Source organism: Protopterus annectens, chromosome 2.part1 (genome assembly GCF_019279795.1).
Source record: "Protopterus annectens isolate FY-2018-M chromosome 2.part1, PAN1.0, whole genome shotgun sequence".
Lineage (NCBI taxonomy): Eukaryota > Metazoa > Chordata > Ceratodontiformes > Protopteridae > Protopterus > Protopterus annectens.
In genome coordinates, this window is record NC_056729.1 from 746,973,630 (window position 1) to 747,000,704 (window position 27,075).

Genomic DNA, 27,075 nt, shown 5'->3' on the forward strand with positions numbered 1-27,075 from the left:
GCAAACAGTAAAAGAATTATTTCAGGTTCAACATCTAGATTCAGCAGGAATTTTCCCCTCTAAGCACTGGTCTTTTCCTGCACCTAGCAGGCAGGGGCAAGATAAGCCCCACAGGGACAGACTACCGAGGCCCCTATCCCAGGGATAGCAGAAAACCAAACAGTGGACCACTTCCGCCCCAAAGGCAGGGAGTTCTAAGCCATCCCTCTATGGCAAAAACTCTCAATGACTCCCAGTCCCCCCTCTGCCCTCCTTTCACCCACCAAAAGCTAACAGGAAGGCTGTCCCTCTGCAAAGAAAAGTGGCTGTCTGTAACAAGGGACCAATGGGTCTTAAAGATCATTTTTCAGGGATACAAATTCACTTTTAATGAACTCCCAATTCCCAGAAGGTACCCAGACTTACATCCAAACTGGGCAGAGGCATTAAACAAGTCCAAACTCTCATATCCCGGGGGCAGTACAATCTGTTCCCACAGATCAAACAGGCAAAGGCTTTTATTCCAGGCAATTCCTTGTTGCCAGAAAGGAGGGCACTTGGCACCCCATTCTGGCTCTATCCATTCTAAACACCTCCCTGGTGGTCCCCAAATTCAAAAAGATGCCTACCTCTACATCCCCATAAGGGAATCCTGCAGGATCATTTTCTTGGGAGCACTGCTGGACACAGCATCCCAAATGGCCTTTCTATCCCCATAAAAGCAGAGCTTCCTGCCTGTCTACTTTACCCAGCTAGCATCCAAAAGTCACCTCACGGCAAGGAAGTTCCTGCAAGCCTTGGAGTACATGGCATCTTGCATCTTTCTAATTCCTCTGGCCAGGCTTCACATGAGAAAGCTTCAGTGGTATCTAAAGAACCTTTGGTGTCAACACTCACAGCCTCTAGAGACCTCTCTCCCTATGATCCCCTGTATAAGCGCCAATTTTCTCTGGTGGGCAAGGGCCTGTGGCAAGAACAAGGGTCTCCCCTTCATCCTCCGCCCTACTGGGCAGACCTTCACCACCGACGCCTCATACATTGCTTGGGGCACTCACCTAGCAGGCAGGCGCACCCAAAGTCTTTGGGATGGCCAGCATCTTCCCTTACATATCAACCAGAAGGAAATGATGGCAGTACAAAAGGCTCTGACATCCTTCCAACCCCATCTCAGGCCTGGGGTTCTCCTTATCAAAACAGATGACACCACAGTAATGTGGTACATCAACAAACAGGAAAGGACCCATTCTTACCCTCTGTGCAGGCTAGCCATGAACCTCTGGCTGACTCCTCCTCCATGAGATTACACCTAATAGCCCAATACCTACCAGGGATCAACAACCTGGCAGACCACTTAAGCAGAAACTTACTGGACTCCCATGAAAGGCAGCTCCACATAAAGATCTTTTTGCAAATCACTCAGGAGTGGGGAAATCCAGAGGTGGACTCTCCCTGCTTCGCACCTCAACCACCAGCTAAAGAAATTCTGTACCAGGGAGTATCTCCACCTAGCGTGGAAGGTGGATGCCTTGACCTTCCCCTGGAACTCCCTCTTCGTGTATGCATTCCCTCCTCTGCCTCTTATTCCCAAGGTACTGATCAAGATAAGGGAGAAGGGACCAAAGGCCATCCTCATTGCTCCAGATTGGGCCAGATAGCATTGGTACCCCTTGCTGCGCAGTCTGACATCACAGCCAACTTCTCCTGATCCCAGACCTCTTGACTCAAGTGTGTGTGTGTGTGGGGGGGGCAAATGCTGCTTCCAGACTTGCAGATTCTCAAACTGTCAGCATGGCTAACACTCTAAAGGGAAGCAAGGGGCACCTGTTAAGCAAACGGGTCCTATACATCATCACACAGACCAGAAAACCCAGCACCAGAAAATCTTATGCAGGGAAATGGAAAAGATTCTGCTCCTGGAGCCAGTCCAGAGGGGTCAGTTCCTCACAACCTTCTGTCCCTCTTATCCTGGACTATCTAGCGGAGTTACTCAATAGTGGTCTCGCCTTCTCTTTTGTTAAAATCTACGCCTCAGTCATTTCAACTCATTTCAATACAGACCAGCCCCTGTTCTCACATCCTTTGATTATACAATTCCTCAGAGGGGCTTCTAATATCAGACCTCCCAAAAGGCCACCCATGCCAGCCTGGGACCTGAATTATGTTTTGAAAAAACTAACATTACCACGCTCTGAACCTGCTGCTTCAGCAGAACTGAAATACCTCTCCTGGAAGACTGCTTTCTTGCTAGCTATCACCTCAGCCAGAAGAGTTCCAGAAATGATGGCCGTTAAGCCCTTAATCATCTTCTATGCAGACAGGGTCTCCCTTAGGACTAACCCCACCATTATGCCCAAGGTGGTATCTAATGTGACTCTCAACCAGGCCATTCATCTGCCCACCATCTTCCCTAACCCACAAAACAAGGGGGAAAGAATTCTGCACTCACTAGACATGCACAGACAGCTCAGATACTACCTGGACTGTACTAAACCCTTCAGGAAAAAGGACCAACTTCTTGTCAGCTTTACCCCAGGGGCAGAAGGGAAGCCCATTTCCAAGCAAACCATTTCCAAAAGTATAACACACTATTATCCATTTCTGCTATAAATTACATGGGAAACCATCCCCCTATGTCTATTCGTACCCATTCTACTAGGGCAGCCTCCACTTCCAGAGCATTCCTCAGAGGAGTTCCTACCAGGGACATCTTGGAAGTTGCTACCTGGACCTTGATCCACACCTTTATAAAGCATTACCACCCTCCTATTTTCTCTAAGGCTAGGGCAGGTTTGCCTCTACAGTTCTGCAGGGCTTGCTTACCCATGCCTAGGTCTCTAACTAATCCTTCCACCCCTCTCCTCAGCTTTGGGAATCCTCCCACTGGTGATGACTGCAGCAGTGAAACATGAAGAACATAGTACAGTTGTATACACTTATCATAAATGTAGATGTTGGAGTGTATTCACTGTTGCAGTCCTGGTTTTCCTCCCTCCTTTCCCCTTATATCCCCTTTCCTCAGGGAGACAATCTTCTTAGGGTGATTTTTAACCACCAGGATCACTTAGCCATATTTCCTTGGGCGTCTGACTAGTTATGGCAAGAAAAACTGATGGAATGGTGTCAACTGCCTTGCTTTATAGCACTGACGACCTGACGTCTGTCTACAAGCGACAGCAGCTGATGCAGAAAAACATTGACTCTGGTAATTGGGCTGGCCGAAGGACTACCACAGCAGGGATAACCCACTGGTGAAGACTGCAACAGTGAATACACTCGAACATCTGCATTTATGGTAAGTGTATACAACTGTACTTTGTCTGCTTACAAATGTAAAATCCAGTACAACTCTCTACTTTCCATTCTATTAATCACATCCGCTAACCTTCCATCATCCCTCAATATTTCAATCACTTTAAACTTAGAAGTACGAGTTTCCCAATCTCCATAGCATGTTTTGCCAATGAGTTCTCATTCTGTAATGTAATATCTCTACGTTCCCTCATATGTTCTAAGAGTGTACGATCTGTCTTACCAACATCATTTTTTTTTGCACATTTCACATTGCGCTAAATACATAAGATGTTTATATGCACACGTAGCTGACACTCTAAAGCAATACCTCCTATTGGTTTCAGGGTGCATAAATAGGGTTTATATTATATCATCAAACGCTTACAAAAGCAAATGATGATTAATAGACCCCATGTAAGCGAAACCTTACAATGTCGAAACCTCAGAACAGCAAATTTTTCCAAGGGAAAAAAATCGCTGTTCCAAAAAAAAAAAAAATAATAACTTTAAACCATTACAAAAGTGGGGGGCTTTGCCACCCACACCCCCATACTTAAATATACCAACTCTGAGATCACACTACAGTGCTGAAAACGGCAAAGTAACAGAAGTAGCCAAGCAAATTCTTTCCCAGGGAAAGAATTTGCTTAGAAGCCAAGTCGCTATTTTGCCTTCTCGTTCTTTTATGTTCGATCAAGACGTATTCGACAAAATGTGTCTGCGATTGCATAATAGGAACCCCATAAATACTCCACTGTTATCAATAAGATGGCAAAAACTGCATCTACCACAGGGAAATGTTCCTAACTGGCTGGGATCTATAAAATTCCCTATGTCTATAGAAGTCTCGATTGTTTTCCTGTTCTTAAATCTAAAACTAGGTGAAGTTCCCATTACATTGTTCACTTTATCATTAGATGTCAAAATGCACCATTTACTTTATGTTGCAAACAGGACCAATATTACTAGAGTCACTCAATGATACAGGTACCCCCCTGGTGTCGAACTGTCCCTCAAGTCGCATAGTATGACTGCTCCCTATATCAGAAAAGTAAGGCTTGGCTTTAGCAGCTCATAAAGCCTTCAGATCCATCATCCTTGCTTCTATCTCTGACTTTTATAACCCCTCTGTATGAACACATGGTGCACAGTAGTAAGGTCAATTGCAACTCTATCCTCCCTGTTATTTAAGCATGAAAGTTTCATAGCTTGACCTCTTACTATATTCCTATAAACATGAGAGGGATGTAAGCTCTGTCTGTGTAATATACGATTCTTATGACAGGTCTTCCTGTATCTGCTAGTAATGATATTATTGTATTCATCCTTCTCTAACCACGCATCCAGATAGTCTATGTATCTGTCAGACGTAGATGCAATATATTTAAGAAACGTGGTGTTGTGGTGCAAATATTCAAAGAAACCATGGAGTTCCTCCTTGTCACCTGTCCATAAAAGAAATACGTCATCCAAGAACCTTCAGTAGAAAGCAACGGATGAAAAAAATCCGTTCCCTTTTAATACAAATTTGGTCTCCCAATGCACCAGCATGCTATTCACATAGCTGTTGGCGCATGAGGTTCCCACCGCTACTCCAGTTACTTGTCAACGGTATTTCCCTGAAAACAGAAACACAATATTCTCTAAGATAATCTCCATAAACAAACACAATAGGTCAATCATCGCTTCACTATACCCACTATTCCCTTTCAAAAATTCTCTAATGAACTCTAAGCCATTACGAATCACAGTGAATAGGGAACATAAATCCAGTGCAACAGATAAGGTATTCTCACTTAAAGGGGAGCAATGTGTATAGCTGTATCGATTCAAAAACAGCTTAGTGTCAACTCAACACAGTATCTATGTAATTCAGCACAGTTCCCAAATGTTTTTCAACGAAAATAGATAAAAGGTTTCGTTGGGTCTGAATGGTGGGTCAATTAAACTCTTTTGCATTTTTGGTAAATCTTGAAAAAATGGAATCAATGGTGATTCAACTAAGAAGTAATTATACAACTCCTAAGTAATATTACTCAAAAAACAATCATAAAGTAACATCGACACATCTAATAATGTTCTTAATGTCCTCAATCATTGTCACTTTATAAACTCTGGAATCCTGTAACAAATTGTTGATCACTGAAATATAAAACTCAGTATATATAAATATCAGTGTCCCTCCTTTATCTGCTGGTCTTATGGATAAAGTCTCATTTCCAAGAGCTTCCAGAGCTTCTGGCTCTTTTTTGGTTAAACTGTGGAACTTCCTCACTTTACTATAGTTCTTATTACTAAAAGGTTCATTCAAATCTCACTCACACATGCTACAAAATACATCTAAGGCAGGTCTTAATGTTGGATTATAAACACTAGTTTTTTTTTTTTTTTTTAAAGTACTCACTTGCCTGTTATCAGAAAACATTGTGCATAACATCAAGTTCAGTGCAAACAGCCTGATATCCAATATCATCCCACCCAGGCTAGCTTCATTTTCTGGAATAAATGATAAGCCTTTCTATAAAATTGGCATTTCATCATGGGATAAAATCCATTTGGAAATGTTGAAGATCAAAGAATTGGCGTTGTCTTCCACATTTCTTTTAATGTTCTGGTTTGTGCATTGTCTTGGTGATTTCTTCTCCTCTTATGCTCTCTGCTGGTTGGGTGGTCCCTCTCTGAAGGATCTACATTCCATAAAGGTAGTGGGAGATTCGGAAAAACAGGATTGGACAAAGCACACACTCCCACCTTATTATCAACCACTGGCTATGCTGAAATGGTCTCTGAAGCTGTTTTACTGGATGGTACTTCCTGTGCTGCCAGCCCACTAGTATCTGCAATAGTCTCAGTCTCCAATTTAGCAGGCTGCCCAATTCAATAAAACCTCTCTCATTTTCAATGGTAGATTTTAGACCATTAATCACAAATGTTCTTTAACCAGGAAAACACCTGACCACTTTTAAAAATGGTTAGGTCTCTCTCCAGCTTCTTAATTTTTGCTGTTTAAGACACATTTTACATGCTGAAACAGCATTAATAACTTCATCCAGGGCCATATTAATTAATTCTGCTGGAAACTGCTCAATCATCAGCCTCATCTGCTTTTCATGAAAAGAGTCATTCAAAGACTGTTTGAAAGGTTTAAAAAATTTGATCAATAATTTAATGTACTAAAAGCTAACATATAAATTCAGCTTTTGCCAGTTCTTCAGTAGTTCTTGGTATGTAGTTCTGTATGTTGGCATCCTCAGCACTCAAACCCCTCTGCACTACTTTGTGATAAAGGCAAGCCTCCAAGTGTAGGCATTGCCATTGAAAACATTTCAATTTATACAAATCATTCTCTAGTCCTTTTATCTGTTCCCTGAAACCAATCACATCAATGTTCATAGTATCCAAGTTACTGCATTTTCTGGCTAATTCCAAAGACAGCAATGGGTTAGAATCAATGGATACCAGATTCTGCAACTGACTTGCATTCTTACGTATGCCAATAGCCTTGGAATTAAAATCCAACTCTAAATCATAGCCCTCAGCCTTGCTGCTTTTTGCATAAAAATGAGAAATTCTGTAGAAAGGACATAAAAAACAAGCAGCAAGTAGTGTAAATATAAAACTGATGAATTAGAAAATAAAACATACGCTGTACATGGCTAGAGGACTTTAATGCTGTTGTTGTCTTTCGGCTTTTCCCGGTTGGGGGTCACCACAGCGGAACTCCGGTCCGCTAATGATTGGCAGTAGATTTTCACGAACGCAGAGGTGCCAGCTCGACGTCCAACCTTCAACGAAGGCACGCCCATTTACGCATGTCTTTCGAATGCCCACCCAACCGCGGGGAGGACATGCAGACTCCACACAGAAGGCACTCCCCGCACTCCAGCCGAGAATCGAATGGGAGAACCTCTTGCTGTGAGGCAACAACGCTACCGCTGCACAACTGCGGATCTGGCTAGAGGACTTTAATAAAACAAAAAAATGCATGAACACGGTAAGCACTTTCACAGACTCAGTCTGCTTCATCAGACCATATAAACATGTAAATCAAACAATTAAATACAGCATCTCAATTTAAAACTTAAAAAGTCATGTGATGCATCATTATTAAAACACAGATCACTTGTATAAACCCTTCTTTTTAAAGCAGATCTTAAAGAGATCTAACCATTTAAACCAAAAGTTTTGTCTGCTTACAAATGTAAAATCCAATACAGCTCTCTAATTTCCATCCTTTTAATTACATTCCCTAACCTTCCAGCATCCCCCAATATTTCACTCACTTTATACTTAAAAGTATGAGTTTCCCCATCTATATTACATGCTTCGCCAATGAGTTCTTCTTATTCAGTAATCTAATATCTCTAATATGTTCCTTCATACATTCTAAGAGTGTACGATCCGTCTTACCAACATGATTTTTTTTTTTTTACATGTTTCACATTGAGCTAAATACACAATATATTTGGATGCACAAGTAGGTGACACACTAAAACAATACCTCCTATTGGTTTCAGGGTGCATAAATACCCCACTGTTATCAATAACATGACAAAAACTGCATCTACCACAGGGGAAATGTTCCTAACTGGCTGGGATCTATAAAGTCCTTATGTCTATTATAGCAAAAAGTCTCTTGATTGTTTTCCTGTTCTTAAATCTAAAACTAGGTGAAGTTCCTATTACACCGTTCACTTTATCATTAGATGTCAAAATACACCAATTACTTTAATTATGTTGCAAACAGGACCAATATTACTAGAGTAACTCAACGATACGGGTACCCCCTGGTATCAAACTGTCCCTTACACTGTATAGTATGATTTCTCCCTATATCAGAAAAGTAAGGCTTGGCTCTATCAGCTCATAAAGCCTTCAGGTCTATCATTCCTGCTTCTATCTCTAACTTTTTATAATCCCTCTATACAAACTCATGGTGTATAGTAGTAAGGTCAATAGCAAGTCTATCCTCCCTGTTATTTAAAGGAGAATCACACCCACAGACCACAAAAACATGTTTATTTCATCATGGTTGGGTGTTTCCTACATTTTAATACTACTCTGAGATTATTTACAGGTTTTTAAATATGTTTATATGTAATTTCTGAGTCTGACCACATGGAGTCTGGCATCTTGAAATAATTCTGATGGTTTAGTCTGCCTCTACGTATCTCCACAATGCAGTGCTTGTCTGTAAAAAATTACATCACACAGGCCTCTTTCTTCCTAAAGCTCCTGTCACTGCATTGATTTTACATGCATACACTACTGTCTTTCAGTCAGTTCTAAGTACCATTTCATGCTGTTCAATTACTATTTAAAACACAAACAGTGCAAATGCCACAGAACAGACTTTCAAAGTGCTTTTTACTGCTGTTTCTTTTTAGAATGGCTAAACTGCAGTCTTTTGTGAAGCCTGAATTGTACTACTTTGACTCATCTCCCATCCCCCTTCACACCTAACTTTGCTAGTTGTCAGTGTTAAGGGTAATTTGAGATGTTATTTGCTGTGACCGACAGCTCACAGCAGGAGACTTAACTCATGTACTGTTTTCCTTGTCGTCTTTACTTTCTGTATGGGCAGGGGAAGGACCCGGGAGCTGTGACATCACAGCATGGGTGGGTTTTTAGGATGGTCATGGTGATGTCAGTTTGGGGAGGGAATTGACCAGAAAACTACCTGATTCAGTGGCCTTGACGACATCAAAGAATTGGAGACTGCAGCAAGCTTTTCCAGGGTGGGATAAAAGTTTTTTCAAAGTGAAACCACCACAGTACAGCAAGGTACTGTTATAGTGGAAAGAAACAGTCAATTTAAAATGTTTTAAATGCTGTATTGTTCTTTATTCATAGCAGGGACAGTAAACAGGGAGAAAAAGGACAGAGAAGTTGAGCATTTAATAATAGAATCCCGCTGTTGTTCTTTAAGTGTGAAAGTTTCACGGCTTGACCTTTTACTATATTCTTATAAATATGAGGGGGGTGTAAGCACTGTATGTATAATATATAATTCTATGACAGCCCTTCCTGTATCTGCTAATAATGATACTATTTTATTCATCCTTCTCTAACCTCACATCCAGATAGACTATGTATCTGTCAGAGAGAGTTGCAGTAAATTTAAGAAACGTGGTGTGGTGCAAATACTCACTGAAACCACAAAGTCCCTCCTTATCACCAGTCCATAAAAAAAAAAAGTCATCCACAAACCTCTGGTAGAAGACAATGGATGCAACAATGTCCCAATGTCCTGGGATTAACAAAACAAAAAACTGGCCAGATTTACTAATAGCCTTAGTTTTATCCATATAATAGCCGAGCTGACTGTGCAAATTCAAGGTATATAGGACCCTCTAACTAGCAGACTGAGGAGAAGGACAAAAGGAACGGAGTTGAACTGCCTTATTCAAAGGCAGCCCACTGACCACCTTGGGTATAACAGAAGGTTTAGTATGAAGGGACATCTTGCCCCTGTGGAAAAAAAAGGAGGGATGGTGTGATGACCGTGCTCTGGCCCAGCAATCAAGGAGCCTCAATCCTCACCACTAATACCAGGGAGGTCGTCTCCTAGAAGAGGAAATGATAACTAATACACACAGTAAAGTACAATTTCCCTTAAGTGCACACAGAGATCACAGTCTGGGGCTAGTTGCTCCCTTGCTCACCAGGTCCCCAATAAGACTCCCCACTGGCACAGCTATAGGGTCCAGGTCTCAGCCTAATTGGGCAAGCTAAAACCTCCAGTACCCTCTCTGCCCAACCAGTGCTTCATGGCCCTGCCAAGTAGCTAACGCAACACACACACACACTTTGAGATAAGTATTTATACAACTTCACAGACTCTCCTGGGAAAGGCAGACACAGATTCTCCAGCTGTGTCCCTTTACCCAGACTATACATTAGTAATTACTGCCACCACCCAGTTAATATCAGCTACTAAAAGGCCCTTAAAAGGGTGTCCAATTATTACTGTGCAATATCAATATCCAGTAGTAATGTGACTATTCAGTCTAGGCTTATTGGAAGGGCTTAGACAGTAAACTCTATAAATATATAATGTACTCTAAAGCATAATTTATCTCTACATAAACCAGCAACAGGAAGAAGGTTTTAAAAATATTTAATAATAAATAATTAAAAACACAAGACAAAACTACTACACCACAGATATATCTAAGAGTTCAGAGATCACACAGAAACTTAAAATAATACAGCAGGCCAGGTCTGATTTCAAAGAAAAATACCCAATTATCTTTACTACCTTTAACTATTCCTACAAGAAATCACAGTGCTAGAAAATTACATGTGAGCATAAGCAGAGTGCTGGTAAGTTGGATATCAAGATCAAAATGCCCCAGTCTCTTGTGAGCGACAGTTTATAAAACATCACTAACAAACATGTCTCTGGGTTCTCCCCAGATTACATCATTTTTGACACTTAGGTTTTCCTAGTATTCTTATTGCATCATCTTGACACCTGCTCTGAGTTCCCAGGCTAATAGAAACTCCATTTACATTATTTAGCAAGCTAACACCTGCACAGGAGAATACAACAATAAAATACATTTCACATATACACTCTAGCAGAAACCAAAGCAGTAAAGCACGTTCCACATGTACACTCTAACAATTACTCCTTAAGTTAAGACAAGAAGAAGAATGTGTTCAGCTAGCCGCTCTGGCACCATTTTTTAGATAACTGTACTTTCAAAGACATTTGAAATGCTTGCCTTGGTTTTCCTTACAGAAATGGCAATCTTGCAACAATCTTGAAGTTCACATTTTACAGTGTTTTCTTTCATTTAAAAACACAAGCCTGTATTTTACATTTATTTATAAAAATGATAGAATTATATATCAAATTCTATTTCCCTAGGCTGGCAGCCTTCGACCATCTCTCCTCAATTGTCACAGATGGCCATAAGTAAGTTCAGAAACCCTCCGAGCACAAGTAAGAGGAAGTAATAAGACAATCTTTCAGGGAAAATGTTGCAAAGAAGCTGAAACTGTAGGCTCAAAAGGAGCCTGGCTCAAATTTTCTAAAAGAAAATTCAGGTTCCAAGGAGGAAGAACTGGCTTCCTTGTGGACAAAGATGCAGGATGCCTTTAAGAACCTATTTGACCTCAAACTGGGATGCCAAAGGAGGATTCAGGGGAAGACAAGTAGAAATAGCTAAAAATGGACCTTTATACAAGAATAGGCCAAGCTAGATTGGAGCAACTCACACAAAAAGGAAACAACCAGAGAGAGACCCCCATTGAAAAAGTATCCTGGTCATGACCTTGGCACCAGACAAAAATCTCTTCCATTTAGACAAATAAGACTTTCTGGATGTAGGTTTTCTTGCCTCCTGTAAAACTCTGAGCCCGTCCTAGGGATCACAATCCTATCATGCACCTTGTCAGTTGGAGAATGGAAAAGTAAAGATGGATGAGTGACCCTTTGTCCTGTGTGAGGAGATCCAACCAGTGAGGTAACTTGTGATGATTCACCCTGGCCAGATGCACTAAAAGGGGTAATCAGTGCTGTCTTGGCGAAAAGGGAGTCACTAAAGATTTTTGGGGAGTCCAGCTGAATCTTCTGTGGGACTCTTGGAAGTAGAGGAAGGGGAGGGAAGGAAAAGAAAGAGCATCTGTCTTCCACGCCAGATGGCACAGCACTCTGAAACAGACAAGAGGAAGCTGTCTGTTCATACAGGAGATAAAAAAAAACTGCCTGAAGAACACCCTACCAAGGGACTATGTCCAGAAACACGTCTCTGTGAAGCATCCATTCGTGAGGCTGTGTTGTCTTGTATGTGCTTAAGGTGTCTGCAACTAGACTGCGCTCTGAGGGAATATATACTGCGTGAACAGTTAACTGATAATTGACAGACAGATCCCAGGCATAAAGCGCTAACCTTCAGAGAAGGTAAGACTTTGGTGGCACCATCTATTGACATAGCACATCACTGTGGTGTTGCCCGTGTAAATTTTCAAAAGGCCTGGAGAAAGAGCATGGTGTGAAAAGCCTGAAGGGTTCGAATCAGAGCTTTCTTCTCTTTGATAATGATATGGTCTGATCTCTGTTGGAAGAGTCAAAGACTTTGAACTTTCATATGACCACAGGAAGCCCCCACCCCATGTCTGAAGCGTCGGTGAATAGTTCTTGTGAAGAAACTGGAGGCTGAAAAGGCATCCCTGGGTTGAGGAAAAGCTGCTGAATCTGCCACTCAAATTTCAGCTTTAGACAAGGAAGGACAGGCACACTGAAATCCAGAGGGTGGCAGTGCTGAAGCCACCCTGTCTTGATGTACCACTGAAGCTTCTGCATGTGCACTCTGGCAACAAGGAGCACTGGAATAGGAAAAGGCCATGAATCCCAAGGCTTGAAGAAACTCTCTGGATGGAATAGCAGGCAGAGGAAGAAAAGAAAGAAAGCGATCAAGGAAAGAACTTTTGGAGGTAGAAGAGAAGCCAACATTGGGTTGCAGGATTCAGACAGTGCCAGATGTACATGGCCCTGAAAGTGAGTCAGGGACACACTTTTGAAGTTTGATACTGAACTCAAGACTTTGGAGGAGTGAAGTTGAACTCTAGATCCTGTAACAGGCGACTGGGAGAAGGCACCTGAAGCAACAGGTCATTTAGATAAGGAAAATTTTGAATGAACTGGAGCCTGCAAAAGGCAATCAGAGGAGCTAGACATTTTGTAAATACCCTTGTGGCAGTGAAGAGGCCAAAGGGCAAAGCAGAGCACTGAAAATGAGAGGCAGAAACAGGGAAATGTAAAAACTTCCTGAAAATAGGGTGGAATATGAAGGTAAACATCCTTCTGATCCAAAGCCTGGGGCAGAGTAAGAGGAGAAAGACCTTGAAGAGTAAGCTTTAGAAAAGAAGAAACCTTGAGAAAGGTGTTGAGCAAGGACAAATCTAGGTTTCCAAGTGACCTCCTTTCGAGGGACCAGGAACATCCTGTAGTAAAATCTCTTTCCTATTTGTGAAGGAGGGACAAGTTGAATAGTTCCCTGGTCCAACACGGACTCAAGGATCTCCAAGAAATTATTAAGACGTTGTTCCAGAAATGGTTATCAAATCCTTGAAAAAGGAGGGACAGACTTCCACACCATAAAGGGAGGAATAAGGAATACAAAACTACATTTAATATCCTGGAAAGCTTTGCCTTTTTCTTGAAGAGATAAACACAGCAGCAGCAGTTCTAAACAGATTTTTTATTATCTAAAGGCGCATCCAACAACTTGACTTTAATGTCTTCAGGTAAAGACTGCAGGCAATGCCAAGTATAATGTCTCAATACAGACCCAGCAGCACCATCATAGCTTGATAGAATGGTAAGCCACCTGAGAGACAGAACCTAAAATGGAAATAGCAGAATATTTTATTTCAGAATCAGAGAGGTGAGAAATAACCTGACAAGCCTGGGCAATCAAGGCCAGAAAATATCTAGTCTTGTGGGTCTGAAGCAGCTCATAATACCTTTTCTGGATATCAAGACACTTGAGATGAATCCCATTTGAAGTATTTCATACTTCTAGCTATAGTGCCTCCAAAAGACAATTCCTCAAAATGAGACTCAGGACTCACACAGGTTCATAGGCTCATAGGATGATACTAGGCTACTGGCCTGGAGGCCCTTATAAGCCTAGCCAAGAGGTTTGCCCATGTTCCCACAGAGTCAGCACCTGTTTCTCCTGTCCAGCAGGGAAACAGGTGGGATTCCCAGGGGTCTATTTTCTGTTCCCCATCCAGTTGTCCAGTTTCCTCTTAAAGAGGGCTAGAAAGGTGCTCTGCTTGACATGGAGAAGGAGTTTATTCCATAGATGTGGGAGTCTGTGGGACAGAAATCTATCCCGCCGACAAGTTATATTAATGTCATAGACCAGGTTGAGGCCTTGCTTGTGGGTTGCGCAACTGGAGTTTGACTTATGGCTATGCAGCAACTCCTTCAAGGCTGGGTCTCAGATGGCCTTGTATGCCAGACAAAGGTCACCTCTGAGCAGTCTGTATGAGACTGAATAGAGGGACAAGACTTTTAGCCTATCTGTATAGGATAGGTGTTTGAGACCCAGGATTTTCCTGGTCAGGAACCTATGTGGTCTCTCCAGCTGCTGCAATGTGCTTGGCAAGGTACATGCTGAGGGGAGCACTGTACTTGATAATGAGTCTGATAAGGGAGGAGTACAGGGATGTTATGACCTCCTTGTTCCTGGATGAAATACCCTTACTTATGAGGTGGGCCATGTAGAAAGCCTCCTGTACAATGAAGGCAACATGGTGATCAAAAGTCAGGTTGCGATCAACCTTGGTGCCCAAATCCCTCACAACTGATTGCATGCTTACTACGTTGTTATTAATGCGATAATTAGTGGGGACTCCATTTTCCCCAAAGGGGATAATGATGCATTTCTTGACATTCAGTTTGAGGCTATGCTTCTGACACCAGTCATTAGTTTGGGTAAGGCCCTCTTGAAGGATATTCACATCACTAGGAGAATTTAAGACAGTGCCCAGGTTGCAGTCATCTGCAAACTTGGTCAGCCACAGACCACTGGTTTTGGCTTGCAACTCAGAAAAGTAGATCCCAAAAAAGTAGAGGCGTCAAGACTGATCCTTGGGGTACACCATTCATTACAGATCTACTACTAGAGGTGGCTTCTCCCCTATTTTTACTGAGTGAGTTTTACCAGTGAGCCAGTTAGCTACCCATCTGGTAACATATGGGTGGATGCCTAGCTGGGAGAGAGTATCTATTATGCCAAAGTGGAGAATAGTGCTGAAGGCTTTGCCTAGGTCAGGGTAGACGGTGTGCACAGTCTTCCTCCATCCATGGCTTTGGTGACTGTTTCAAACAAGTTGACCAAGTTTAACAGGCATGATCTCCCTTTGACAAAACCAAACTGTGTGGGGTCAAGCATTTCGAGGTTGCCAATGTCCTTGTTTATAAGTTCCATGATAATGTGTTTCACGGCCTTGCAGATCAGGCTAGTTAGACTGATGGGCCTAAAACTGCCTGGGTTAGTGGACGCTCCATCTTTGTGGAGCAAGATCACACTGGCTGTCCTCCAGTTGGCAGGGAAGAAAGCTGGTGCTCAGGCTTTGGCTAAATAGGGTGCCTAATGGAGCTGAGCTAATGTAGGATACAGTCAGGGATGTTGTCGGGTCCCATGGATATTGTATTTTTTGCCTTTGAGAGGGCATTAAACATCTGCTCCCTGGTGATGAGGGGAAGGGGGCAGGTGCTGGGGATGACCTGGTTTACTAATGGGGGGCAGGGGGTGAAGTTTTCACTGAACCTCTCTGCCAGCAGGTTGGCTATATCTATGGTGTTTGTGTATGTGGTGTTCTTGACCACCATTAAAGAGCAGATGTGGGTGTTACCTTTGAGATTGAGGATGTATGTGAAGAAGGCCCTGTCATTGTCCTTAGTGGATGTGGCCAATTTGCACTCGAAGTTAGCCTTAGAGGATTTCACCAATGACCTTATTTGCTTGTTCAGACAAAGGAGAGATTGCTTCCAACTTGGCACCTGCTCCTTCTTGATCCTGGACAGGAATTTTTCCTTTTATTATATAGTCTGTTTATTGCTGCTGTCCACCAAACAGGTTTACTCTTCTTTCAGGAAGATGATTTGGTCCTGTCAGGTGTTGCTGAGTCCATACAGCTATGTAGGTGCTCATATAGTTTTTTGGTGTAGGCTTGGACATTAGTGCTAGTTCCAACTGAAGGGATGGTGGCTGAGAAGCTGCTTATACCTCCTCTCAGGAGATTGTAGTCAGCTTTGGAAAAGTTTTTTGTTTGACCCTGATGGGGGGTCATGAGAGATAGTGACTTTGAAAATGATCGCTTTATGTTCAGATCTTACCAAGGAGGATAACACAGCAGGGGTGCTACAGTGGCTACTCATGTTGGTTAGTACAAAGTCCAGTATATTTTCATCTCTTGTAGAGGTGTCAACCAGCTGATCCAATGACTTGGCATTGACAAAGGCAAGGAATCTCTGGGCGTTCATGTATGGGCTAGAATAGGTCTTCCACTCAATGGCTGGGTAGTTAAAGTCACCCAGGATCAGGGTAGAGGGTTGAGAATTTTGATGGATTCAAGTAGTGGGAGTCTTGAATCATGGTTGGGGGTCTGTAGATAGCTATGATTTGAATAGGTGTTTTGTCAACAGTTAACTGCACTTGGAGCGTCTCCTGTGCGTCATACCGTTTGACCAGCCTGGAGGTGTGTACGTCTTTGATAAATATAGAAACTCCACATCCTTTGGCTTTTTAGCCCTCCATTTGGCATCTGAAAGTATGGTAGGATGAGTAACCTGGTAAGGCTGGGGTGCTCTCCGCAGCTTTGAACCAGGTTTCAGTGACTGGACAAATGTCAGCATCCTCCAGGGCAAGGAATGCTTGTAATGAGTGTAGTTTCATGCGAAGACTCCTAGCGTTTAGCAGCACGACCTTTAAATATCATTTAGAAGAATTTTTCATGTTGGTTAAGTATATTTATAGAATTTTAAAAGTTTATTACTCACTATGGGGTTGATTTGTTTTATGGGTTTATGTTGTCATTTTATCTGTATATGACTGTTTTTATAGAGATACTTTTGGTTTTATAATCTAATTAATTAAAATAGGGTGAGTGTGACTTTAATTCATGATTAGGATGAGGTGATGTCACCATGTTCTTTTATTTAAATTCTCATTTAATTTTAGAATTTAATGTCTGAAGAAGGTTGCCTATTTGCCAACCGAAAGCGCTTACTTTACTTGTGGAACTTGTGATTACATTTTGGACTGAATCGAGCCTCCTTGCCTTTCGTTTTCTTTGCAGTTTTGAACTTTTTGTCTTTTCTTATCAACTTTAACAAACACCACAGGTTCCGAACCTTGGCGAGATTCAAGAGTACCCAGAACCTCTTTCATGGCGTGAATCTTCAGAATTCCTCTAGGGCCCTCCGAGATGATTAACCACAAGTTTCCCCTCGACATCTGAGGTAGAAGCCTGCAAAGCCTCAAAAGATATGAGAAAGGAAAGATCCATGCCTGCCTCCGACAGGGTCGCAATAGAGGAATCCAATGTAGACAGTGGTCAGCCTACAGAGCTTTCATCTGCTTCTAGAGAGATATCTGGTGGAGTCTAGACAGCCAAAGAATACGTCCAAGATTTCCTGGCCACCTTCTTACTTAAAGGGACTTTAAGGTTAGAAGATTCCACCATGCTGTCTTGGGCTAACAGTTTATGCCTCTGGTTCTCAAAAATCATGGCCACTGAAGACAACTGACTTCTAAGAGTCTTAGGCACACTTTACACATGCTACAGGATGTATGGTCGTGGAAAGCACCCAGACAAAAAAAAAAAAAAGACTGTTCATGACGATCCTTACGGGGAATCTGCCTCCCACGCTGACATTTTTTCCTTCTTGGATGACATGAACTCTATGTAACCAAAAAAGAACAAGACCAAAGAAAAAAGACCCCAACGGGGCACTTATCTAACAACTAGGTATTCAGCACAACAAAAGGGCTTTCAGGCCAATGAGCGATGATGGCATTTGGACATGCAGTAAAGGTGTTCTGGGTAATGGCATCCATACATCACCTTTATGCTGTATATCCTATATGGGGAGCATGTAAGATCTGAAGGCTTTGGTATAGTGGCTGGACGCTGAGCTATCCTTGGCAGGAGATCCTTACTGTGAAGAATACTGCAACAATGATCTCGAAGGACATTCGCCTGTTACAACTTCTTAGCTAAGGTAAGAAAATCATCTTTTCTAACAGACACCACGCCTTCAAATAAAAAATATTTAACCTTTTGTTTTTTCTTTATAGGTATAACTAATGTCCAACTTGGAGAAGGTATTTCTGCCTTATCAACAGGTTTCTTCCCCCGCAATACAGTGAACAGCAATACCAGGTATGTCTCCCTGTCCCAGATGAAGTGGTTCTCCCATTACTTGTTTGGACAGTGGAGCAGCTGAAGAGGATTTAAATGACACCCAGTTTGTAGTGGCTGAAAAAACTACACCACAGGAAGCTGGGGAGGTAAGTGAATGGTCTGAGGAATGACTAGTGGCCACTACAGTCTCACCCACCATTGGCTGAAGCACTGACTGAGCCTGCAGAGTTGGCAATGGCTCTTTGTTACGTTGTTCTTTTCTTTCTAGGTACAACACGAGGCGACCAGCAGAAGTCGGGAAAGAATCCATGCTGTGACAGAAGAAAATGCTTAAGATACAATAAGCTTTGTTGCAACGAGATGGTTGGAAGGTAAGTTGTCAAACATTCACATGCAGCACACTTACACTTGCAGTCACATACACAATCCTCTAAACAAGGTAATGCATAAGCAATACACTAAATTCCTGTCAGAGCCCCTTCTCACAACATTCAGTCTGAATGGAAAACAAAAATGGCAGCCAATTTGTCTCACAGTAAACACAAGCACTAACAAATGCCATCACTGATCCTGCCCAAATAAAACACTTCCTGACTCTAAACGTTTAAATAAAAATCCATAAAGTTTACACAAGCAGTATTTGTTTTCACTAAAACAGCCCGCAAACCAGCAAAGTTAAAAATTTCAGTCGACAGGAAACTTCCAATATCAGAAAGATACCAGGTTTCCTAAAGGGGCAATACCGCTAATAAGTTCTAATAAATTAAACAGCAATTTTTTTAATAAGGGCAATTTCTGTGTGGAAAGGTTTCCCCATATTGCTTTTTTCGTGTCCCCCCCACTGGGGACTTATCTGACAGAAATGAAGATGAAAGCTGACCTGCTCCTGTAAGGCCTCTGAACTGCTGCTTCCCGAACCAGAAAGGAAGTAATAAAGAATCTTCATTCTGATTGATGATTTTCCCTCAAAAGGGATGCACAATAAGCAGTTAGAGTGAAGATGTGGGAGGGAGTCGGACCTTTTGGAAGCTGGCTGGTTGCGTCTTGGGCAAGACACAAACCCATACAGCCTAAAGAATACTACAGCAGTGGGAATGAAGAACATCAGAAATTGCATCTTTTGTCTCACATGACATCTACATACCAACACATAGATAAATGACACATTATTTAGACTGTATTTGACAATGTAAAATGTTTTTGAGGCTAGTGCAAAAAGTGCATTTGTTTTTATAAGATGGAACTAGAAAACATTTGGAATTTTTCCCTACTTCAGACTATGACAGATGTATGTATGCAAATTTTCTGTGTTGCTTTATATGGCAAGTTTTGACTGAATTTAACAGCTGTGTTCTCCCATCTCAGTTCCCTGCCTCACCCACTCTGCTGTATTCATCTTGCCTGTCTATTGTTCCCAATTCACTGTCTGCTTCAACAAGGATTTGTTTAAAAATTTGTGTCCTTGCCATTCATTAGCAAGGGGTCAGACTCTACATGGTCATTTATTTCCTTTGCCATCATATATCTCAGTTCATTCTTTCCAGTGTCACATGGGTGGCCTTGCTCCCCTGATCTTACCTACTCAAGTAGGAAATCTGCAGAAACTGTTACTGTAAATAACCTCCATTTGTGAACAATAAAAACAATGCTGGAGACTGTGTCAGAAGAGGGTATGTTAAAATGGAAAATTAGATGTCGGTAATAATAATAATAATTACAAATTACTTATGATAAAGGAAAATACAACAAAAAAGAAAACACTGTTATCTTTTTATTGAAAACAGGAAAACAAACGTACTGTTAAGTTTTCAAATAAATCAATACAAACATGCCCCAGAATTCTTCGACATACCTTATTAAGCACAGGTTTTGTTGAAAGAACATCATAGATGGTCCCAAAGGAAATGTTCTAAATGGAAAAAATAAATACTTAGCAAGTGCTGGCAAACAATGGGTGTGAGGACTACAGAGTGGTCAAACATTTATGTTTCAACTGGATTCCTTATATAGACAGAAAGGATTTCAACTGCCCAATTTTGAGGAGAAAATATTATGTACTTACCTATATCAGCTGATTTATGTGAAGGCCCTCTGTAGCGAGTGACTGCTGGAATTCTGAGGACCATAAATAGAAGTTATGTCCTTACCATAATGTTCCATGTGGAGTGTTCATCTCGCCTTTGTTCTTACACATGGGTTCGGAGCCGATCCTCGGCTCCGTGTCGGCCGCCTGCAAGCTCTGCATCGAGAAGAAGCTCAAGATCACCTAATACCCACAATCCCCCTCTGCCTTTACCTCAGATCTAGTTTGCAAGCAAACCAGCCATAGAGAGCACACACACATACCAAAAATTACATAATGAAGGATCATCTATATACATATATACATACATATATATATATATACACAAGTGTATCATACAATACAACTATTGCAACTGCAGAAGGAGAATACTCCAGACCAGGCACCAAATCGAACGTTCTTCCTAAGGGTGGGAAGGGTGGGAGTGTAAGAACAAAGGCGAGATGAACACTCCACATGGAACGTTATGGTAAGGACATAACTTCTATATGTGAGAGTGTTCAATCTCGCCTTTGTTCTTACACATGGGTAGCGTCCCTAGCACCATGATCCTGAGGAACTCACGGGAGAACGTTCTTGAGCACGGTGGAACCAAAGGTTGCCCTATCCCTAGAAACCCTGTCCACTTTGTAATGAGAGATAAATGTATGTGGTTTAGCCCAAGTAGCAGCCGCACAAATCGTGTCTAATGGTAAGCGAGCTGCGTGAGCTAAGGATGTAGACACTGATCTCGTAGAATGTCCTTTAGGTTTGACCGATAAGGTTTGATTAGAAGCCTCATAAACGTATGTGATACAATCAGTTAGCCATTTGGAAAGAGTTCGTTTCGTAACTGCTACACCCTTTCTGCTGTCAGCAAAGGCTACAAACAGTTGATCAGATTTCCTGTGATCTTTTGTTCTATCCAAATAAAATCTGAGTTGTCTATGGACATCCAATTTGTGCAACATATACTCTAATTTATTAGAGTGATTTTTGAAGAAGGTGGGTAATTCAATGGACTGATTAATATTATTAGTAGAACAAACTTTGGGGAGAAAGGATGGATTAGTGCGAAGGGATACTCTGTCAGAGTGGAAAATTAAATAAGGGTGTTTAATAGAAAGAGCTTGAAGCTCAGACACTCGCCTAGCGGATGTAATGGCCACCAGGAATAGAGTTTTCCACGATAAAAATTTCAATGGGCAAATTGAGGCTGGTTCAAAGGGGGGCAACATCAATTTAGAAAGTAAGAGGTTCAAATTCCACGGTGATGTAGGAATTCTAACTGGTGGTCTGATATGAAAAGATCCTTTTAAAAAAGCTTTACAAAGTCTGTGAGCCATAATAGGCGCACCACATTCTTCCACATGAAAGTTAGAAATGGCAGCCAACTGCACTCTTAAAGTAGCAGGAGAAGCTCCTTCATGAAACAATTCTGTCAAAAACTCCAAGATCTTGTTCAACGGAGCTATAACAGGGTCCAAATGATGTGAATTAGCCCAGAAGACAAAACGTTTCCATTTACTGGTGTAGGTCTTTGTAGTGGAAGCTTTATGAGAAGCCACTAAAATATTCTGAACCGCCGGTGTAAGGGAATCAGACCTGGCTAGAAAGGGAAGTGGAGCAGCCAAGCTGCTAGATGGAGTGATTCGAGAGATGGGTGAGGAACTCCTGACGAGTGAGTCAGTAGATCTGGCTCTGGGTCCAGCATCCAAGGTCCCCGAATGCGGTGATGCAATAGAAAGGGGAACCAAATCTGATGAGGCCAGAATGGGGCAATGAGGATTATCATCCTCTGAAGGTTGTTGGCTTTCTGCAGAAACTTTGCAATCAGGGGAATAGGAGGAAAAGCATACAGGAGACCCGGGGGCCAATCGTGCACCAGCGTGTCCCTGGGGACTTCCCTGGAGGGGTAATAGGGCAAAGTAGCTCCTGCATTTGGCGTTCATTGGAGACGCAAACAGATCGCAGGAAGGCTGGCCCCACTTGCGAAATATCATGTTCGCAATTGACTGTTTGAGGGACCACTCGTGAGGCAACAGTATTGCTCTGCTCAGCCTGTCGGCTATGATGTTGGATGACCCCTGGATGTGCGTTGCGATCAGAAAGCGACCCGTGGACTCCGCCCATTGCCAAATTCTCATGGCCTCTCTGCATAGTTGATAAGACCTGGTTCCTCCTTGCTTGTTTATGTACCAGACTACGGACATGTTGTCTGTCTGAACTGCAATAGTCCCTAGAGGAAGAAGGGGAGCAAAGTGTTGCAACGCTAAAAACACTGCCCTCAACTCCAGAACATTGATGTGCAGATTGTACTCCAGATTGGTCCATTCGCCTTGGACTGTCTGTCCCTGAAAGATGCCCCCCCACCCTATCAGGGAAGCATCCGTGGTTATCGTCGCTGACGGTGTGGGTAGCACAAATGGTCTTCCGCTGGAAAGGTTGCAAGTCTGAAGCCACCAAGTTAGATGTGATTTGCATGTGTTTGTTATCAGAATTTCGTGTGTCAGAGGTAGCTGTTGGAATGACCATTGTGCAAACAGCAGCCATTGTAGAACTCTCATGTGCAGTCTTCCCAATGGTATCGCAATGAGAGAAGCTGCCATGAGACCCAAGACCTTCAGAACCAGCTTTGCCGGGATTTTTGGACGACAGAAGGAGAGAAATGTTGTTTTGAAGTGCGACTATCCTTTCTGTAGGAAGCCTTAGAACCAAATGATGCGTATCTAATTCCGCTCCTATGAATAAGATATGCTGTGATGGCTGTAGTAAAGATTTTTCGAATTTACGGAAATTCGAGGTGAATACAAAGTTGTAGGGTGTAATCCCTGGCCTGTATCAGTTGACGCCTGGTGGTGGCAGACAGGAGCCAGTCGTCCAGATACGGAAACACCTGGAATCCTAGGCGCCTCAGATGAGACGCTACCACTGCCATGCATTTGGTGAAAACCCTGGGGGCTGAGGTCAGACCAAAGGGCAGGGCCCGAAACTGGTAGTGACTGGCTCCCAGCCGGAAGCGCAAGTGATCCCTGGACGCCCTGGCCATTTTGATGTGGTAGTATGCGTCCTTCAGATCTATTGAGCACATCCAGTCGTCCTTCTGTAGGAATAGAAGGATCGATTGAAGCGTAGCCATTCGGAACTTTTCCTTTCTGACAAAGGTGTTGAGGTTGCTTGGGTCCAGAATCGGCCTCCAGTCCCCTGTCTTCTTTGGAACTAAAAAGAACCTTGAGTAAGTCCCGAATCCTATTTGGTCCGCTGGGACTGGTTGGATGACTCTTTTTTCTAGCAGCTTTGAAATTTCTATAGCTGCTGGGTCTCGCAGATGGGGTGGTACATCTGGGAGTTTTTTCTTTGGAATGGGGGTGGATAGGAATGGTATTTTGTAACCTCTGGTAACAACGCTTTTTACCCAGTTGTCTGTAGTAATGTTTTGCCAGGCCTGAGGGTATAAAGCTAAGTGACCCCCGACTGCCTCCAGAGCAGGACAGTCGGGCCTCCTCTCAGGAGTGCTGGAAAGGTTTACCAGGGGGGTTATCCCTATCACCTTGGTTTTGCGGACCCCCTCTGCCGCCAGGGCGGCGTCTTCCACCTCTGCCCCTCCTCTGCCTCTAGAGGGGCATCACCCTGTGTGCCTGGGAAAGATCCTTGGGGTTTTCGAAACCACATTTTCCCACCACGTTGCCCTTTGGGGTACGGTCTGGAAGGGGTGGAAAAACGGACTCCGACAGCAGACAGAGTCTTTCCCTCCTGTTCACACCGGGTAAGGGTCTCCTTTACTTTAGGGCCAAAAAGTGTGGCACCATCAAATGGGGCGTTAGTAAAGGAAGACTTGAAGGCTTCCAAAGCGAACATAAGCGCATCCAGGATTGCCTACGAAGAGCAATCGCTGAAGCCGCTGCCCTACTCGATCCTTCGTCTGCGTATGATATCAGCCTCATGGTTGAGTTAACAATGGATGTAAGGGTATTTAGATGTGCCGAAACTTTCTCTGAGACCGCAGCATCTGTAGTACCCTGGAGGGTATCTCCCAACTCTTTGACTAGATCCCTCTGTAAGCATGTAAAATGAGTCAAATAGTTCAGGGACCGCATAGAAAAAGCCGCTGAACTAAAAATGCGCTTCCCGTATCTGTCCATAGTCCTAGAATCTCTGTTAGGCGGATGGACAGATGAGGAAGACTCCGAAATCTCCTTCTTGGTGGCCGCTGCCACCACCATGGCGTCTACTGGAACTCCTTTAGTGAGGTAAGCCTTGTCTTGGGGTGCAGTGATGTACTTATTAGGCTTCCTAGGAACCGGTTCCACCGTGTCAGGTGTCTCCCACGCCTTGAGCAATCAACTCCATTAACTCATCGAAGGGCGGAGTGACCCAGGAGGAGGAAGGGCGAGCACCAAATGCCTTCAGCAAGACTGACTCATCCTCAGAAGGGGGGAGGGACTGCCAATCACCTCTCTGCTTCAGGATCTCCAAGATGTCAGAAAAAGAGACATCTTCTGAAGGTGACTTTGGGGACCCTTCTGACTCATCCAAGTCAGTATCGGATGTTAAAGATTCTTGTGGAGAATCTAAGTGTCTCCTCTTACACAATCTTTTCCTAGGGACCTCTTCGGGGGGAGCATCCGAAGAAGCCTCCGAGGAAGAGGGGACACCCTCCAGGGGTGGCTGAGACACGGTGCTCGACGCTTGGATGTGGCCGTTGGTGCAGAGGAAGATAACGGTCCTTTATGGGGAGGAGAGGCTGCTTCTACTGATGTGGTTGTCTGGGTAGACAACACCTTCCTCATGAGATCGAAGGCCCCCGAGTCCCGAGTCGAGGAATCTCCGGTTCGAAGAAATGGGAAGAATCCCCGAGACAGGCACCGAAGACATCGACCCCGAGGACGGAGCCGAATCGATCCAAGCCGAGGCCCGGAGGGGAAGAGTCGGAACCGAAACGTCGGTTCGACTCTCGGCCCCGGAACCAAGGACAGATCGTCGGCTCCGAGACTCCGGTACCGGATCCGATGGAGTCGAGGTGAAAGGAGCAGACCGAGAAAAGGACGGTTCTGGCCCCGAGGGCTCCACAATCAGTAGATCAACCTCTTCCGGCTCCAAAGACTGGACAGGTCTCGGAGGAGGAAGGGATGGAGATAATGGGAGGCCTTCAAGTTTCGACACCAACTGGGTGGAAACCGAAATAAGTTTGGATAGGGCCGAATGTTCCAATAACTTCTGCACTACACGGTCCACATCGAAATCGGAGAGCTTAGAAGAACGGGTCTAAGGAACCGAAGACGGAGCCGACCTCAATAGTGTCGAGGGAGGGAGCTCCATCACCGGTTCCAAGACTTGAGGCTCGGAAACTGACAACAGTTGAACACTCGGCCCCGAAGTCTGTGGAACCGGTGATCTAACTTTAGTCGAAGAGCTTGGAGCCGATGACTTGGGCTCCGACGTCTTCGATTCCTTCGAGGACTTGGATGCCTGGTCCGAAGCATCCAGAGCCTCCTGAAAGGAAGGTTTTAATAAACCTCTGTCCATTAGTTTCCTGCGCCTATCTGTCATGACCCTCCCACTGAAAGAATGACAAATAGAGCAGTCTTCTTGCAGATGGAGAGGGCCAAGACAGTAGACATAGGAACCATGGTTGTCAGTTACTGACATTTTTTGCCCACATTGGCAACGCTTGAACCCTGATTTGGCCTTTTCAGACATGTCAAAGTAAGTAGAAAGATAGTCAAATCCAGAAAAAGAGTCAAGTCCGGTAAAATTGTCAAATCCAGTAGAGAAGTCAATCCGGTTGTCAAATCCAATAAGGGGTGGTAGGCCCCAAAGAGAACTCTGAGTAAGTTTTATAAGTTTAACGGAACCGAGATTCCCTTATACCTTACCACACTCACACAAACTATTATTAAACAGCTTATAACCCTAAAGTATCAGAGAAAATACAAGAATAAAATTCTAAATCTTATCTGAGGTGCTCGAGCTCGACCCAGTGATGCAAACGCTGCAGCGGCAAACTAGATCTGAGGTAAAGGCAGAGGGGGATTGTGGGTATTAGGTGATCTCAAGCTTCTTCTCGATGCAGAGCTTGCAGGCGGCCGACACGGAGCCGAGGATCGGCTCCGAACCCATGTGTAAGAACAAAGGCGAGATTGAACACTCTCACATCTGCAGTTATTATTAAACTATAAATACAAGTTAGGAGGAATATATATTAAGTCCCATATTTGGTATAATGGAGTATTCCCACCCTTCTCCAAGATGCAATGATCTAGGAGTCAAGTACACAAGTAGGAGGGGGTAGGGGTGGGTTGCAGGGAGGGCAAGGTCTCCCTGAAAAAAAAAAAGTTGTTAAAGCTGTTTCACATGTTGCTGTTATTTGTTTAAACAGAGCAGTTTCATTTTCAAAGTATCAGGACTTTCACTTATTACAGCCACTGCAATGGATAACTGATGGGATTGCCTCTTCTGATTCCCACATTATGCACAGTTCTGCAAATCTCTTGCTCCAATGCTCAGTGAGTCATCACATGCTGGGCTACCACACCTTAAAGACGCAAACAAACAAGAATAACTAAACTATATATTTACCTAACTTACATGAATATCCATGTTCTGATGACACAGGCAATGCCAATCAAATCTGCAAGTACAAATACTAGTGTACCACAAGGTTCTATCCTTAGTCCCCCCCTTTTACATTCTCACTAACACTCTCCACACATCCACACAACAGACCTCCTTAATACAGTACGCAGAGGACTCCCATAGTCATTTGCACATCTGACATGACATACCTCTAAAAAATTATTCAGTAAGCTTTAAAGTGACTGAAATATGGTTTTGCAACTCACAACTCATGC

General features: G+C 43.2%; 1 protein-coding gene across 3 annotated transcripts in view; it reads right to left on the reverse strand.

Annotated features, from left to right (window-relative positions):
* The window catches only part of ASAH1 (N-acylsphingosine amidohydrolase 1), a 977,824-nt gene that overhangs the window by 20,706 nt on the left and 930,043 nt on the right, over positions 1–27,075 (reverse strand). For 2 of the 3 annotated variants that reach the window (XM_044062468.1, XM_044062470.1), the window contains one exon: positions 20,015–20,071. In XM_044062468.1, coding sequence (XP_043918403.1) covers positions 20,015–20,071 — 57 coding nt within the window. Of the gene's footprint in view, positions 1–16,013; positions 16,047–20,014; positions 20,072–27,075 lie in introns of those variants that run through there. The other variant, XM_044062469.1, reaches the window with a different exon arrangement.